Source organism: Neopsephotus bourkii, unplaced genomic scaffold, assembly GCF_033783945.1.
Source record: "Neopsephotus bourkii isolate Nb327-2 ecotype Australia unplaced genomic scaffold, CSIRO-AGI_Nbou_v1 NB_1376, whole genome shotgun sequence".
Taxonomy (NCBI): domain Eukaryota; kingdom Metazoa; phylum Chordata; class Aves; order Psittaciformes; family Psittacidae; genus Neopsephotus; species Neopsephotus bourkii.
In genome coordinates, this window is record NW_026901855.1 from 939,032 (window position 1) to 955,940 (window position 16,909).

General features: G+C 36.4%; 1 protein-coding gene across 6 annotated transcripts in view; it reads left to right on the forward strand.

Annotated features, from left to right (window-relative positions):
- The window catches only part of MIPOL1 (mirror-image polydactyly 1), a 193,658-nt gene that overhangs the window by 43,026 nt on the left and 133,723 nt on the right, over positions 1-16,909 (forward strand). For 5 of the 6 annotated variants that reach the window (XM_061367317.1, XM_061367318.1, XM_061367322.1 and 2 more), the window contains 3 exons: positions 8,771-8,957; positions 11,508-11,643; positions 12,479-12,584. In XM_061367317.1, coding sequence (XP_061223301.1) covers positions 8,771-8,957; positions 11,508-11,643; positions 12,479-12,584 — 429 coding nt within the window. The remainder of the gene's footprint in view (positions 1-8,770; positions 8,958-11,507; positions 11,644-12,478; positions 12,585-16,909) is intronic. The other variant, XM_061367321.1, reaches the window with a different exon arrangement.

Below are 16,909 nucleotides of genomic sequence, written 5' to 3' on the forward strand. Positions count from 1 at the left end.
AATCTCCTTCTAAATTTATTTCTTTATGAAGGCTTCCAGACAAGTACAGGTGAATAAAGAAGCATTCAAAGTAACACAGATGTCCCCCCAGCTTGAATTGCTAACACAGAATGAATTCACTGTTCTATTTAGATCCCTTTAAGGAATTAAAAAAAAAAAAAAAAAAAAAATCACACTTCTGAGTTTCATCTGTATTTTAGCAGACAAAATATTTTCAAGCCTCTGTTTTTGTGTGTGTGTGTGTGTGATGTAATGTAGAGCAAACTAAGACATTAATGCACAACGTAGCTTAGGCTGTTCTTACTTCATTTGCAGAGAACTCTGTCAATAAAATTCCAAAAAGAATACCCTATTGTCTTTGATCATGACTTTGGATAACTTAATGCTTAGCTGTAGCCAGAGATCAAGCATTTGAATTGTATTATTCTGTTAACCTGACTTCTACAACAGTTGTGATTGCTTTGAAGTTCTCCATATTAAAATGATAGTCAATATGGGAAAAAAAAAATAAAAAATGGCCATGTAATTTCTTCTAACCACTATTGAAACTGCAGGAAGTTTGTGTATACTGTATGCTGCATGTCTGTCTCCTAATATATAAATATTGTAGTCTGTCAAGTGAATGGAAATTATCATCAAGGAATGTGGAAGGGTAGCAATTTAGTTACTTGAAATTTCTCTTAATTTTTTGATTACGTCAATGTTATTTCATAATTCGTAAGTAAAAATGGCAATTTTATTTTTCTTGAAGTCCAATTAAAATGAGTTGCTAAAGCCACTCTGAACAGGAGAGAGAATTTGAGGCCTCTGAGACAGGAGCAGGGCCACAAGTAACAGCACAAGCTCTGAGATACAGCATGGATGATACAGTGCCATGGACTTCTGAAGTTTTACTTTTTCCATGGCTCAATGACTTTGATCCAGTTATTTCATGCTGGTTTAAAATGACTGTCATAGTGCTTATGCATTCCTTATAAAATATCTGAGAGAGTTTCCAGAAAATGTTTTCAAGGCTTATTTCAGTGAACCTATGTCATTTGTTTCTTTAATAAGAGCAGATATTTGATCTCAGTGTAAAATCTAGGACCTTTCTGAGTAAGAGTTACTTAAAAGTAAGTTGATAGTCCTTATTCCTCTAATTTGAACTATGGTGCTCTCAGCAGAGCCCACAGTTATGTATCATTGGGGCACTAAGTATACAGTGCATTTGCAATTCCTCTTCATTACTGCCAAGGGCATGTCTGGTTATATGTGGCATTCTGGCTGGGCAGAGCACTGAGAAATAAAAGGAATTAGCTTTGTATTGCGGAACTACTCTAAGTTCAGTCTTAAGTTGTTATCAGGTTGCTGTGACTGCCATTCTGTTGTGCTGCAGAAGTGATTCAGTGAAATCTTAGAACCTACTGAAAAATCATCTTAAGCTTTGCCCAGTTTTCTTTAAACATTAGAAAAAGTGTGTCATGAAGGGACAACCTTTTGCTGTTAGTTGCAGTTTACTGGTACTCGGTATACTATGCTGCCCTGAAGGGGCCTAAAAAATTGCTAATGTAAATAACTCTGTAGTAAGTCCAAAGGTACGTAAAGCTGCACTTTTTCTTATTTGTTTGTTTTGGAGAAAATGTATATTGATCTTGTACTTTTGTACTGAGCTTTTGTAATTGTTTTCCAGAAACAGGAATTACATTTTTTTCTTGAAAATTAAGTACAGCATATTTTCTTGGGATTAACTCTGAAATTTATTTGCAGATTGTGAGAAAGATAAAATAGTGAGTAAAACTAAAAATAATAAAGAAAAAAAATTAAACCACCCCTTGACCCCTTGAGATATGAATGTAAATCATGTATGTTGCATCTGTATCAACTCAAATACAAATGAAAATGGAATAACAGGCATTCTGAAAATAGAAACTTAACTCTTTTCTTTCCACTTACACCAGGCAATAGGATCATATTTCTTCCACCAGCCTCATTTTCTTTCTTAGCATATTCATGCTCAGGAAATCCTTTAATTTTGGTTTCCCATTCATTTTCAGGATTTGTGCTTTTTAATCGTTCAGTAGGGAGTGAACTGTTGAGCAATCTGAGTCTTTCACAGTCATTCTGTTTGGTAGAAGTTCCAGTAGTTATACAGCCATGTGTGTGAATGTTTGTCTTTGACAAAAAGTCTGAGTCATCATTTTCAGCTCATGAAGGAATATTCAGCTACAGTACTAATTTCATTTATATAGCTAGAAAGATTAGTGGCTATCAAGTTCAAGTTTTGTTAGCTATATATAATAAATAGAAACTAAATCATTCTAAGAATTCAAATCCAGTGGCAATAGTTCTTATGAACTTTAAAGAATTCTGTAATCTATATATAGGCTCTTATATAGGCAGTGTAGCAGGTGGGGGCAAATGAAAGTATTTTTAGACTGTACTGTAGTAAGTGTGCCCTTTTATTCTAATGGGAATAAGTTAGTCTGGTGTAGGGGCGGGGTGGCTCTTTGTTTTCATAGTTTTGTTGGATAGTGAATATTCCCTCTTTATATTTGAAATTAAAAGGTTTTGGTACTGTAAAACACACACACAAAAACCCCATAGAAATTGAAGCTGTATTATTTAGACTGAGAAGAAAAAATACATGATTAACAGTAAAATAGAGCTTGTCAATAACTAAATTTGGGGGGCTTTTAGTAATTGAGGTTGCAGTTAATTCGTCAAATGTAGCACAATGTTTTGTTCTACATTTTTCAAAATTTTCTTAATCTGACTGTGTCACGTAGTAAGAGTAAGTTACTGAGTTTGCAGTCAGCTTTGCTCACGCTCCCAGAGTGGCTCATTCTCTTCCTTCCTGGTTTTGCACTTTTTCCCATTCTGCCACTTAATACCATCCCTCTAGGGGCTCATTCATGCAGTCTTTTGCAGACAGATGAAAACATGCTTTGTCTGTGCTACAGACCAACTTAAAACTAATACTAGGAAGCTATAGGTAGCAAGTGGTAAGTACTATTACAGTTTAAGCTGGTTTGGAGCATCAGCGACTTCCAATGTCCCCATACTTATCTGCAGGCAGATCACCAGCCAACCATGTATTCTGCAGTGCTGCATGCATGTTCCATTGGATTTTTGTTTGTTTGTTTGTTTTCCTGTATTGTTATTCTGCAGAGATCCAATGCAAACCTCTGAGATATCAGTGCAATTTGATTAGTGGGTGCAGAAAGACTGCAAACAGGGGGATGGGAGGTATCCACCCAGCTTCTGCTTGGATGATGGGACTGCTGAATACGCTGAGTGGTGTAACAAGGGAACCTACTGACTCCATAGCCTCCCATAGGAATTTGCACCTTCTCTGCACTTACATCTTCAACTTCTCTTTCTATACTACCAGTGTCTGTGCAGGGTTATTTGGTCCGGCACTTCTAAGAAGCTATGAAAAATAGGGCTGCATGCAAAATATGTTAGGTTCACTGTTTTTCTTGACTTTCTAACCACTCCTAGCTTAACAACATTGAATGCTGTTCTACCTTTACAATTGCAAACTATGTCAGCATTATCTTCCCCTTATGTCCCTCACAATAAATTCCCAGCTTTAATTCTAGTGTCTTTATATTCCTTCTTCCTAACATTTGCTTTTCTTTCCCTCAATGTGAACAAGCTATTCATTCAAGATAAATACATACAGAAGATCAGCTGTTCAGCTTCTCCCTATAGTGAAATATTAATCTGGGCTGCTGAACTTGTTCTGTTTTATATGAAAAAGAAGTTGTTTAGTATATTCAAGAATCAGAATCAGTGGTGGGGATACCACTTAATGAAAACTACAGCATTTTTTTCCCAAGCTTGCAAGGCTGTTTTACGCTTTCTCTGATGCTCCTTGTGCAGCCTGATTATTGCAAATGCTACTTACTCCCCAGTGTGTCTCTGCAGCTTTGGTAATTAATGCACAGTACAATTTGCAGGAGGCAGGAGGAAAAGCAGTAAAGTACATTGATTAATATTGTCACTTAGTTTAACAGCAAGACAAGTTACCATGTACCAAAGCCTAAATTATTCGAGTGGGTGCTATATAAAGAATAAAGGGGTTTAAAAAATAAAATGCCCATTGATCTGACCATGTTCAAAATGTCTTCCATGAATCATTCTACTGACAGATTTAGCATGCTGACAAAAAAAGTATGCATTATAGCTTTATTAAACAAGTACAAACCTCTAACCTTAATGCCCTTGGGCAGAGTGTTTCCAATTCTGAATGGAGGAGGCTGCTATCATCTTCTCTTTTACAAAGCCAGTAGGGGAAAAAAAACCAGATCCTCTGTGTTCCATCTAACATTTCTGGGAATGCCCCTTACAGGCTTGCTGTGATGCTGCTTGGTCTTTCCTATGTGCTTGAGGGAATTGAATCCGGATGAAAAGGTGTACTGCAAATGTGAGTTGCTTAAAGAAGTAGTGTTAGCACTAATAAATGCCAACACAGGTTTAATCCCATTCTAAATTCTTTCTTTTCCATCTGCTGTAATTTACAGCCGAGGGCACAAAAATCCGTATCTTGACATGGCCTAAGGATTTAGATCAGCAGCTAATGCAGATGTTTTCCTCATCATGAAAACATGTTTACTTCATTCTGGTAAAAAAAATAAAAAATACATAGGTATCTGTCTGCTGACTTAATCTGTCATCTAAAGAGCTTTGCTGCTTTTGGGAGCTCATGTTCATGATGTTATACAAAGGCTGCTGTGGCTCATTGGAACACTGTAACTCTCTACTGCTCTTCCACATAGGCACCACTGATACTGTTGGGATGACCTAGGATCGATACTATGGGAACGACCGTATCTGTGAACATATGGCTGTGGAGTGATGATCAATGTCATGGGAACTCAGATGTTATATTTATCTTGTCAGTAAGAGGGAAGGGCATGGAGGAGGATTGGGAGAAGCAGACAACTGGAAGAAACCTTGTGTTCCCAGGTCCTCCTTGGGGCATAAAACAATCCCAATAATCTGCTGCAGGGGACAAGAGCAGGACACAAGTGATCTAGGAGATTGCTGGAGGCCACTGATGACAATTACACAAATGATTGAGATGCCATCAAGGAAAGGTGCTCTTCTGGACCTGATGCTTGCAAACAAGGAAGGACTGGTTGTTATCAAGCTGGGGGCAGCCTTGGCTGCACTTAGCATGTGATAGTAATGTTCAGGATCCTGAGAGGAGGAAGCTGGACAAAAATCAGGACCTCAGCTGTGGACTTCAGAACAGACTTTGGCCTCCTTAGAGATCTGCTTGGAAGAATCCCACAGGATACAGTACTGGAGAGAAGAGAGATCCAAGAGAGATGATTGATATTAAAAAATAGTCTATTCTGATAAGAAGGAAAGAAAACAGGATGTTATTTTCCTTGTCTTCGGTAAGGCTTTTGACTCTGTATCCCATAATATCCTAATGCAGAAGCAAAGTATGGGTTAAATAACTAAACTGTGAGGTTGGTTGAAAACTAACTGAATGTCATCAGGCCCAGATGGTGTTTATCAGTTGCACAAAATCCAGTAGGATGCAAATGGTATAATTCTAGAGTTAAAAATGGATTCGGTGTCATTCAGTATCTTCATTCATGATCTCGATGATGGAGCAGAGTATAACCTCAGCAAGTTTGCTGATGATACAGAGCTGTGGGGAGCAGTTGTTATACCGGAGGATTATGCTGCCATTCAGAGGGACTTCAGCAGTCTGAAGAATTGGGCAGAGGGGAACCTCATGAAGTTTAGCAAGAGGAAATGTAAAGCCCTGCATCTGGCCAGAAATAATTCTGTGTAAGTGTACAAGCTGGACACCAACTTGTTAGCTCTGCAGGAAGGGATTGGGATCCTGGTGGGCAGCAAGTTGAGTATAAACCAAAATGTGGCCTCATTGCAAGGATGATCCATAGCATCCTGGGCTGCATTAGGAAAACAGTTGCCAGCACATCAAGAGAGATGATCCATCCTCTATGCTCAGCACTGTTGAGATCACATCTAAAGCGCCAAGTCCAGTTCTGAGCTCCAGTAGAAAAAAAGAGATGGTCTTACTGGAGCAAGTCCAGCCAAGTCACAAAGGGACTGGAGCATCTTATGCATGAGGAGAGGCTGAGACTGAGCCTTGAGAAGGGAAGGCTCAGAGGAGTGCATCTTATCAGTACAAGTAATACCTGATGGAAGGGAATGAAGAAGACAGACTCCTTTTGGTAGTACCCATTAGCAGGAGAGGAGTCAATAAACACAAATTAAAATGCATGAAATTCAATCTGGATACAAGGAAACAGTTTTGTACTATGAAAGTGATCAAACACTGGCCTAGTCTTCCTCTGTTTCAAAAGCCATCTGGGCATAGTCCTGGGCAACCTTCTCTAAGTAACCCTGATTGAGACGCAAGGCTGGACTAGATGATCTCTAGTGGTTCCTTCCAACTGCAATGACTGTGAGAACTCTTTTTTTAAAGTCCTGGCATTAAAAACATCAAATTCACAAAACAGGAACTGTGGAAAGAAGAAAAACTTACTCATTTGGTTACTTGCATGCCAAAAGGATAGAATTCCTTTTTTGATTTGTCCCAGTGTAATCGTGGTAGCTAGTGTCATCTAATTTTTTTAGCATTCTGGAGTGAGAAGGTATTTCCTTCAGCTTTCATGTAGTGCGGCCAACGGAGGGTAGGGTAATGCTAAACAAGGAACAAAGGTTCGTGTCACCGGTTACTGCAACAGATGTGTTGTGCTTGAATTCTTCCACAGAATGCAACAGACTTTACCTGAGGCACTTCAAGTGGCTCACAGAAGATGTTGATGCCCTAGAGAAAAAGGGAAGGAAAAGTTATTATGTCAAGTGAAGCATTGCACTTTCCCTTCGGTGTGTGCGAGCATAATCTGCAACTAAATATATACAGATCACTGCAGCTGAAATGGGAGAAGTGGTCAAGATGAGGTGTGATAGGCAGTTCTTATAACTCAAATGGGAAATGCATCTCAACCAAGTGTATGCCTCCATATAAAAAGCTTTGCAACTAACGAAATTCAGACTAAGTTTGTTTTCAGGTAGTACTAACTGGAGAGGATTCTGAACTTTGTCATGACATGTTACCACCCCCAAGCTGGGGCAGGTTCTATGTATACTATAGTATAAATAGTGAGTTTTTGAATGCCTGTTACATTTACTGTAAGGAGGAGCAAGAGACTGAATCCAGTTTTAAAATGTAGCAGTACTTAAAGGGAAATTTCTTCTCAAAAACCTGCAAGATTTTAAATCAGTGAAAAGCAGACATTTGTTCAAAGAGTCCAGGTTGCTGTGGGCTGTTCAGTTTCTGCATTAACTGTGAAATGATCTGAGGAACACGTTTCAATCAGTAGTGAAAGTAGTATTAGGTTATACTTGTTAAGGACTGTTTTATTAAGTTATTGTTCCCACGTGTTTAATACTGCTCAGACATAAAATTTCTGTTACACTGTTCCTCTTTCAGAAAAATCAGTGGTTATGTGTGGTTATCAGTTAAACGTATGGTGAGATTGGATTCAGGTGGATTTATGTGAAGTAGATCAGAAGAGTATAGATGAGCAGCAGGTATAACAACTTTTTCCTCAAGGTAGTAGCTTTGTATGGGAACTTCTTCAGCTGACTCCAGCCAATCCACAAGTCATCTCTCTGTACCCTCAGGATGTTTCCTTTGCCATTGGCTGTGTCTTTTCTTTTTCAATTGTAACAGATTTTAGAGACAGTCTTCAATATTTTTTACTTGGAATCTGTGCTTTTGTGTCTTAAATGCAGCATGATACCTTGATACTGACTGATTGATGTGTATTTTCAGGCTATTTGTAGATGATTGCAACTGTGGAGTCAGTTTCTTATTATTTCTGAGGAGGAAGTAATAAGTTGGATCAGAGGATGTATACCACATAATTTAAGCAAAATGTTTGGAAATACTAACTTTATTAAATGAGCAAAAGCTCCAGTGTTTGCTGTCTATTAATGAAAGAATGAAGAATATATGCACTTTTTCCCATTTGCAGCTTTTTTAGGCTTATTTCTCCTCATTTTTTAATATAGTTCTGTAATTAATACTTACTTGTTCTTATTTTGTGAAAGAGTATTCATGGTATGTAGACATTTCTTTCATTTAAATACCTTGATATCAGAAATATGTCTTAAAAATATCTAGTAGCCAAGCTCAAGAGAACTATCACACTCAACACTTTAATCAGATAAATTTCCCTTTGGCACAATTTATGCTTTACATTCTTCAAGTTCTTTAATTGTATGAGCCTGTACCTTACACTCTGCAGGAGTGAATAATGAAACCTTAAATTTGTTGTTCCTAATTACAGCTTCATGATACTCCTTTTGTTGCCAAAATGGATTTGAAAAAGACCTCAATATAACTAAGAGTCTAGTTAACAACCTGTAAATTTGCCTGTCTACACCAGAAATTCATCATGTTTTATTAGGGTAGAGATTATTTTTGCAAAGGTTAGGTAGATAATTTCCTAGGGTCAGCATTATTTTAAGCAGTCATTTAAGAGGAAGAGGAAATGGTGATGAATTTTTCATGTTTCCATGAGAAAAATCTAGTAAATAGATCATAACTCCTACATCCAGCTCTACAGTTCTAGGTAACACAGCTCTTGTTGCTTAATGAGGATGAGGAAACTGTGAATCTGAAATTAGAGTACTTTCTTCTTTTTGCTATTTTCAGATGAGAAATCTCATCTTCTATGTCCAAAAAAAAAAAAAAAATAAAAATAAATTACTTGCTTCTACTTCCAATTAGAAACACACATCCTGGGACAGAAAGAAGATGACTTTTGCACTGAGTTTCAGTTTCATCTGAATACTCAAAAAAAATCAGAATTTTTCATCCAGACAGAAGCTGAAGCCCTGAAAATTTCAGATCTGCCAGTAACCAGTGAAAGAAGAGGCACCCCATATGACTGTAATCCCAGTCCTCAAGAATCAAGGTAAAAACACATCATTAAATAGAGTTTTTCTAGATTCAAATTATAAATAATATACATACAGATTTTTTGATAAAAATAGGGAAGCTTATTTCTCAACTAAGAACCAGTAAGTCAGCTTTTACTTGCGCTTACCTTATTTACCCTTCTTTCCTTGTGGAATGCAGCATTTCACCACTGTATTCTTTATCAGTGTTTGAAAATATGATCATGGCAATGGCTTATGTGACACACTGTATTTCAGTGATTGTGGTCTCTCCAGAGAATTTTGAAAATGGATATTGAAAAAAAAAATAGAAAAATTATCTAAAAATCTAGTAGTATATGTGGTTTTACACAATAAGCACAGTGTACCCTAAGTATAATGAGGGACTAGGAAGTAGGAATGAGACAGGGTAGGAAGCAGGAATAAAGCAAGGTGAAATGCAGTGAAGATGAGGAGCTGTAATAGCTTGTAGACAGCCTATTACAGGAATCTGGAGAAGGGCAAATATGGTTGAAAGGTATAGTATAAACTCTGGATATTTGCTTCTATCATTAATTTGGTCATTTATTGTCATTAATTTCAATACTGAGGACAGCCCTCTACTACAGTCTTAAAAAATATATACACTCTTATGTGGCATAATATATGAAGTTATTGACTAGAGAACACGCCACTAGTTTTGAGTGACTTAAGCATTCTGAAGTCTTAACTGAGAGTGACAGAGTTACTTCTGAAAATGAGATCAAGGTTGCAAAGCCTGGTAATGTACTTTTGAAATATACACTCTAATTCTTTACTTGTCAGGTTTTGTTGTCTTTAGTATGATCTAGTGGTGATCCATTGGTCCAAGATCAGTCCATAGTACTTTTCCGTCCGTCTTGTTGCCCTTTTTTTGCATTAGGGCCTGAGATTTGCTGCTAGGGCAATGCATCCTGCACTAAAAGCCACATATAATCCTGAGTGCTTAAGTACAGCCCAGCACAGTCAGACAAAGGTTGTTGCTTCTACCCTTCTCCAGTGTCACTCACACTACCAATCAAGCTGGTCTTGAACACTGAGATTAACCTCCTACAGGCATCATGTTGAACCATCCCATCTGTAAATATGTAGCATGTAGGATCCTAAAGCTATTGGCCAAAACTTCATTGTGGTAGATGCTATATATAAGCTGCACAAAATCTGTCCTCCAAATAGATGTCGATTAGTACACAAGGTAAGAAAATATCTTGGTGTAGAATGACCCAGGAAATGTTGAGTCAGTGCTGATTTGCATTGTAGATTATGGTCTTAGTGTACCATCAATGTGACTTGTCAAGTTTTCTTTTAGAAGAAAACATTTGAGGAATTGGAGTATGACTGTGAGGTATACTCAAACTTGTTCGTGGGAAGTACAACCTGAACATGGAAAATGCACAGAAAATGTTTCGGGTTTGTAATGTCTGGGTAATAGTATCTCTACATATATATCACTTGCAGTCTGAAACAATACTAAATGAAATTTGCTAGGCAGAGCAAAAATTAAATAGGCTTTGAAGGGTCTTGAAAATGAAGACAAAGAGTAAGCACTCTTCTAACCCATATGTAGTGTAATACTCTAAAGTAATGTTTTGATGCAGATCTCCATGCTATCTGTATTTGTTGTTCTTTAGGTTGCACCATAGTTTGCCTGCAGAGCACAGATTTTTAACTTCCTTGGTAAAGAGCTGTAGAGAAAATAAATCCAACGGAAGCAGTGAAGAAAGGGGTGGCTGAGTACAAACAACTGCCTACCTGAGCGAATGGCTCTTTGGAGCACCAGATAGCATTAGTTTTCTTTCTAGGATGTGAATTACGCATAATGAAAATAATGTATAAATAGTTCAGAAGATACAGCTTTTCTGTGGCAGCTTATGACTTATGACTCACTGGCTAGGAAGCGTGTCAACAGAAAATGCTTAAGGGAAACAAATGTTAAAAACATTTGCTAATCCCCCCTTCTAATCCATTCACCTACTGATTTTGTTGCCATTTTACAAGTGATATCTGATTTAACTGTATCAATGCATAGCCAAGAAGTTTTATAGAAGTCTTACCTTGAAATAGAATTTTTTAGCCATCACCATAATTTTACAGATTTCTTCAAGATAAACTCCTATATCTTGTATTCTGGATATTATCATTTCACTAAATGTGGAATTGGCCATCCTATTGAAGAATTTGTTTTGTTTTAACCAGAGCACCGACTTGATGCCTAAACATTTTACTACTTTGTTGCTCTGTATTAAGCACAGGTTTTTAATATTTGCTTCCATTTAGTATTTTCTGTTTATACGCTTCATATCCAACTTATATTCATCTGTGTATGAGTTAGTATGGTAATATATTTATTTACTATTCCAGACAAACAGATTTTTCTCAGAATTATGAATTTAAGAAGTGATAGAAGGACATCCCTTTTACTGTCTATTTATTATATTTGCAATACTTAACAAGTTTTGGTAATTTATCTATGTGTATTTTGTTTTGGGGGAGGGAGGAACTGGTTTTGCATTATCTTTCTTCTTTTTTTTTTCCCCTTCTAAACACAGCAGTGTAGAAAGAAAGGCTAACAGGATGCTCCCTGAATTTGTATCCTCATGGAATAATGCTGCTGATTTAGGTGGAAAAACAGAAACATCATTCCTTTTGAAAGAATTGGACTATCTGAGAGCAAAAAATAAAAAGGTACGATTGAGATATTCAGATCACAATATTTGCTCTTTTATGGTTGTTTTACAAATCATACATTTTAAACTGTTCCTAATTTAGTTTAGTTATTTATTTTAGTGCACCAATCAATAGTTTTACTGTCATTTTGGATTCTTAGTATCTGTTTAACAGATTTCATGAATAGAGTCTGGAGCTTGTGGTCCAGATGATGGATGTGCCCTAATAACCTCGTTTTTGTTGAGGAGAAGAAAATTCCATTCTACTTGCACACTACGTTATTTTTTAGTGTTAGTAGTGATTGCATGTGCCTAAATAACAGAAAAGTCTATAGTCTTTCCATGAAGTGTCATGGAATATTCAATGGCAAGCTCAGATATCTCTCCAAGAACAGATTTAGCAAATCTGCAGTTAAAAGAAGAGCCTCAACATGTGAAATAGCTGTTTTCTATCTAGTGAGGCATGTGAAAAATTATGGCTTTACACCACAGTCTCTTCAGGTTGTGATGTCAGTACTCAGTATATTGGTTGGAAATAGGCTATTTATGCAGGTACCATCTGCATTATATTGCATTTAATTCTGAACTTCCTTAGCAAGCTGGTGATACCTGGAGCACCCCAAGTAAAAATACTGGTACGTACATTGCTGCTTGTCTTGTGCAGCAAGGTAGGGCAGATGATAAAAAAGATACTTTTAACATTTGTCCTTAAATAATTAGTTGAACTTCTGTTGTATTGCTTAGTGTTTGTATTTTGGGGGTGAGAATATATTATTTAAAACTTTGGTTTGGTTAAAAGAGCTAGTTGACTGTTTCAGCCAGGTAGAATCTTACTGTCCATTTGTTCAATTCAGCTTGAAGATAAGCTTTCTGAAAAGAACAAGGAGCTGAAGACAATAAAACTGGACTTAGAACTGCAAGAGAGAGCTACAGAAGCTAAGGTTGCAGAAAAGATTGCAGGTACAGTAGGCAAGCATTTAACAGATGGCTGTATGGGTCATACAGTACCCATAGTTGTTATATGACGTGGCCTGGTGAATGTTAGCTTTATTTGCTAAAGGAGGGAAGATTTGATTATTTTTTTTTATGTATGGCTGTTTAGAGTTGCTTGGAAAATAGGTGGCTTTAACATCCTGGTACTGGTATTAGCAGGAGCTTTACCTGTATTCATACTGATTTGGGCATTAAATGCATTGTTAACACCATGTCAATCCAATCACAAAAAGGTTGTTTGTTTTGTTGGAAGGTCCTGAACAAACAAGGGGAAATAATGATTACCAGTGCCTCTACCTTTCAACCAGCAGTTCAAATACCACTTATTGTTTTAGCTCCTTCACAGCAATACTACCCCCTCCCCATGCATGGAGATAGTCACACATTCACCACAACTAGAGACCTGCGCTTTTCATGAAAAATCTCTTCTTTTGGTAGTGATAATGAATTTTTGTCTGGTGATGGTATGTGTCCAGCGAGTGAAGTTTATATAAATTATCAAAATTAATGGGGTTTTAAGTTTATACTCAGAAGTGAATTTATGCTTATATTTGTTGTTATTTGTTCTTTGGGTAGACATACAAGAACTGAGACAATTTGTATTCTGCAGTTTTGGAAATTTCTGAAGTAATGAAGTATTTTTATTATTGAAAAGTGACTGTGTGTACAGCATACCCAGTGGAAGAAAATCTCACTGAGGTTTTTCACAAAGCGTTTCAAATAAATTATTGGGAGTGCTTTTAGAAATACATCGTATCGTAATGTTCATAAGGTGTAAGCTAGGTAAAACTGTGTCGTTATAGACCATGCACACTTCACGTAATATTAATAGTCCTAATACCTGTCCCCAAAATACTGGTACTGAATGGAGGGTAACTATCTTCAGGAATATGAAGCAGAAAATAAACTCTTCAGCTGAAAAAAACAGATGGCTGAATTTCCACTTAATGCCAAACCCCTGAGAATACAGTATTCTGTGTATATTATAGATGGAAGAGAGTTCCTAGATTTTCTGTGATGGAGAAATGGTAAGTCTATGCATATTATGAAACAAATGGAAATACAGGCGTAATCTTATTCTTATTCCATTTTACATAAACTGCTTGCTTTATTTTCAGAAGGAAAAAAATCTGCACTGGTTATCAGTTATATCCAGCAGCTGAAAGCTAATTCAATTTTTTTGTGTTGAATCCCAAGTTCTGTTTTTATTCCTGGATATTTAAACAGTGTTTTACCTCTGTACTTTATCAAAGAGAATATTTTTCCATTATTAGGTGTTTGTTGCCCATGGAAAGAAATGTGTTTCAAAAGGTGTGGCAAAAACATATTTAGTTTAATTTTTATGGATACAGTTGAAATATTTGTTAATAAATTGGTTTTCCCTGCACTAGAGTATAAACTCTCTAATTATGTCCTAAGCAGAATATTCTCTTAAAATAGTATGGCATGAATATGGATATAATAATTAACATAGTTAAACCATTTTGAAAGGAAGAATAAACCAGATTTTAATGAGAGCTACAATGTGCAATAATGATAAACTTTGAGAAAAAACTTTTTTTTCCTCCTTTTACGAGTTCACAAAGTATGAAATCATTTAAATGCTGAGAGAGAGGGCAAGAGGCTCCTTACTACTTAAGCTGTTTGCTAAAAGGAAGCATTGTTATTATTTCATTGGGGTTTTGCTTCCTGTCTTACAGTTCTAACCATTGCTAAGTTTAGATAAATGTTTTTAAATCAATGATGATGTGAACCAAACTGAATTTGTGGAGGTTTGTGTGTGTATCTCTCTCATAAAAGCCCTAGGATGAGTTCCAGTGGACAAGTAGAACCTAATAAAGAAGACTCAGTGGGTTTAAGGAACAACATTTTCCCCTTGTGTTACGTCCTTTGAGGAAAGGAGAACACATGCTGCTCTGATTTCATGTTGCTAGTTAATGTTTAATTACTGCAGCGTATAACACATGGTAGAATGAAACTTGTAAATATGGGTGTTTGCATTTTTATTATTACTTAGTACTGACTTTATGATAAGAAAATGACTCCACAAATTATATTGTAAAAAAAAAAAGAGTCTGAAAGGAGCACCATAAAAATGTTATCTACTTTGAGGAATATTACAATTCTATTTTAAAATGTAACCCTCTAATTGATGGTTTTTACTTAAACAAGTATTAATTAAAGAACAGAAAAGCTGAAGACAAAAGCCATTTTAAAATGAAGCTACAACAGTCTTCAGAAACAAATAACCCAGAGTTTGTCACTTTACAATTTTTACTTTGCTCAAAGGAAGAAGTCAAGAGAAAAAGTGTAAGTTTGTGAAATGCTTCATGAAAGAATAAGAAAAAGTTATACATGATGAAAGAGAAAGTTTAATATTGTGTGTAGTAAATAGCCTATTTTCAAAAGGGGATTATTTTTAAATTTTACTAGCCTGGAATATCAATTTCCCGAAAATCAGCTTCCTTGGATCCCTGTCTGTGTCAGGTAGCTTATGGCTAAGGAAAATTAGAAAATTCATGGTATTGGTTGCAGGCCTTTAAGCATTAGAGACTATTGCTTCTGGTGGTCATAGCTGCCACAGGTTCCTGCTGTTTCTTTATTATTCTTCTGTTGGATTTTCTCTCATTATAAGCCAATATCAGAAGGTACCATTAGTTTTCCTCCCCATCATGAAGAAAAGAAATACGGAGGTGGAGGCAACATCAGGAATATCAAGGGAAGAGAAAACCATAAAAGAACTGAGACTAGGATAATGTAAGGAAATAAGAGAACACCACATGAGAACTGGATGTGAAGAATAGACAAATCTTGAAATGTGGAGCTGCAGACCTTTCTTATGTTGAACAGAGAAGGGAATGGATGCACTTTTGGGGGGGGGGAACTAACAGAGAGAACAGATCTCATTTTGGATGGGCATAATAAGTGAGTTCGTTTTTTCCTAGCAGAAAAATTATACAGGGGTCTTTATAGGAACTTCCAAAGGAAAGAGCTGGATGAATGCAAGTGAGAATTGCAGAGTAGAGTGGTAGTCTTCCTAGACTGGAAAAAAAGAATGTCTTCTCACAGTAACTTGCACCGTTACTGCAACAAGACAGACCATAGTTGGCATTAGAGCCTCGAGTCTTGGAACATTTTTATTGCTATCATAGTAATATATATATATATTTCTGAAGGAAAATATAATAAACAATGTTTCTCCTTAAATCTTTCTGTAGCAAGGGCTATTTTAATTTGGGGGTTTGGTTGTTTGTGGTTTTTTGTTTTGTTTGGGGTAGGTTTTTTGGGGGGGGGATGTTTGGTTGGGGGTGGGTTTTTTCAATATGTAATAGTAATGTTACCAAAATTTAGTACATTTTAAATCTGAGTCAGCTCGACAGGAAGAAGTGAATTGAGTCCAGGCCTGCTAGTTCTGTTAGGTGTTGCACACCACCTTTAATGCCTGAAAGCTGTATTAGTGTTCCGCAGATGCTCTCTAAAAGATCAGAGTACTGATAGGAAATATAGTGTGGAAAAAGGGGAAAGGAGACTTCTAATACTGTGTAAGTCATACAGCCTTCAGTCTCTTCGAAACTACAGCAATATACCTACAATTAAGTCCTTTTTTTAGGTCTGTTTTTACAAAAATGCTGAGAATTTAGATATGTGGTAATTGGGAACTCTTAAATATGGCACAGAAATGTTCATTAATTTTATTTGAAGTTTCCTACATTAACCTGAAAAAATAATTACTGAATGCATATGCAATAGTTTTAATAGCACAAGTGAAAACAGATATCCAAGTGGCTATTAGCTTAGAGTTAGTTTGATATAATATCCCATAAAGTAAGAGGAAATAAGTAATCTTGCCAGTAATAAACTTTGTGTGGCAATAACTTCCAGCACAGGGGAAAAAGTATTTTCCATTTCTTCAAAGCTCACTTTAGAGTCCCTTTTTAGATGTTATTTTTCTTTCTTGCATGTCATCCATTAAAGATTAGCTGTGGAAGGTTGGAGCATGGAGAGATTATGAATGACAGAACAACTCCTGCAGAATAATAATCAGTTTTTGGTATTTAATGCTGTTTGACTTTTGCAGACACATTTCTTATTAACCTTTGGTACAAACAGAAATCCAGGTTCCTGATATCTCATGGAGAAGATGAATTCAAGATCCTCTTCCAATTAAACTGAAATAAGGGCAATATTGGGCTTTAGCCAGAAGAACTCAGTAGTTCCCAACCCTTGTGTTTATAAACCAAAATATGCATGATATTTTACAGTTTAAGCATATACTTCCTAACTCAGTTTTC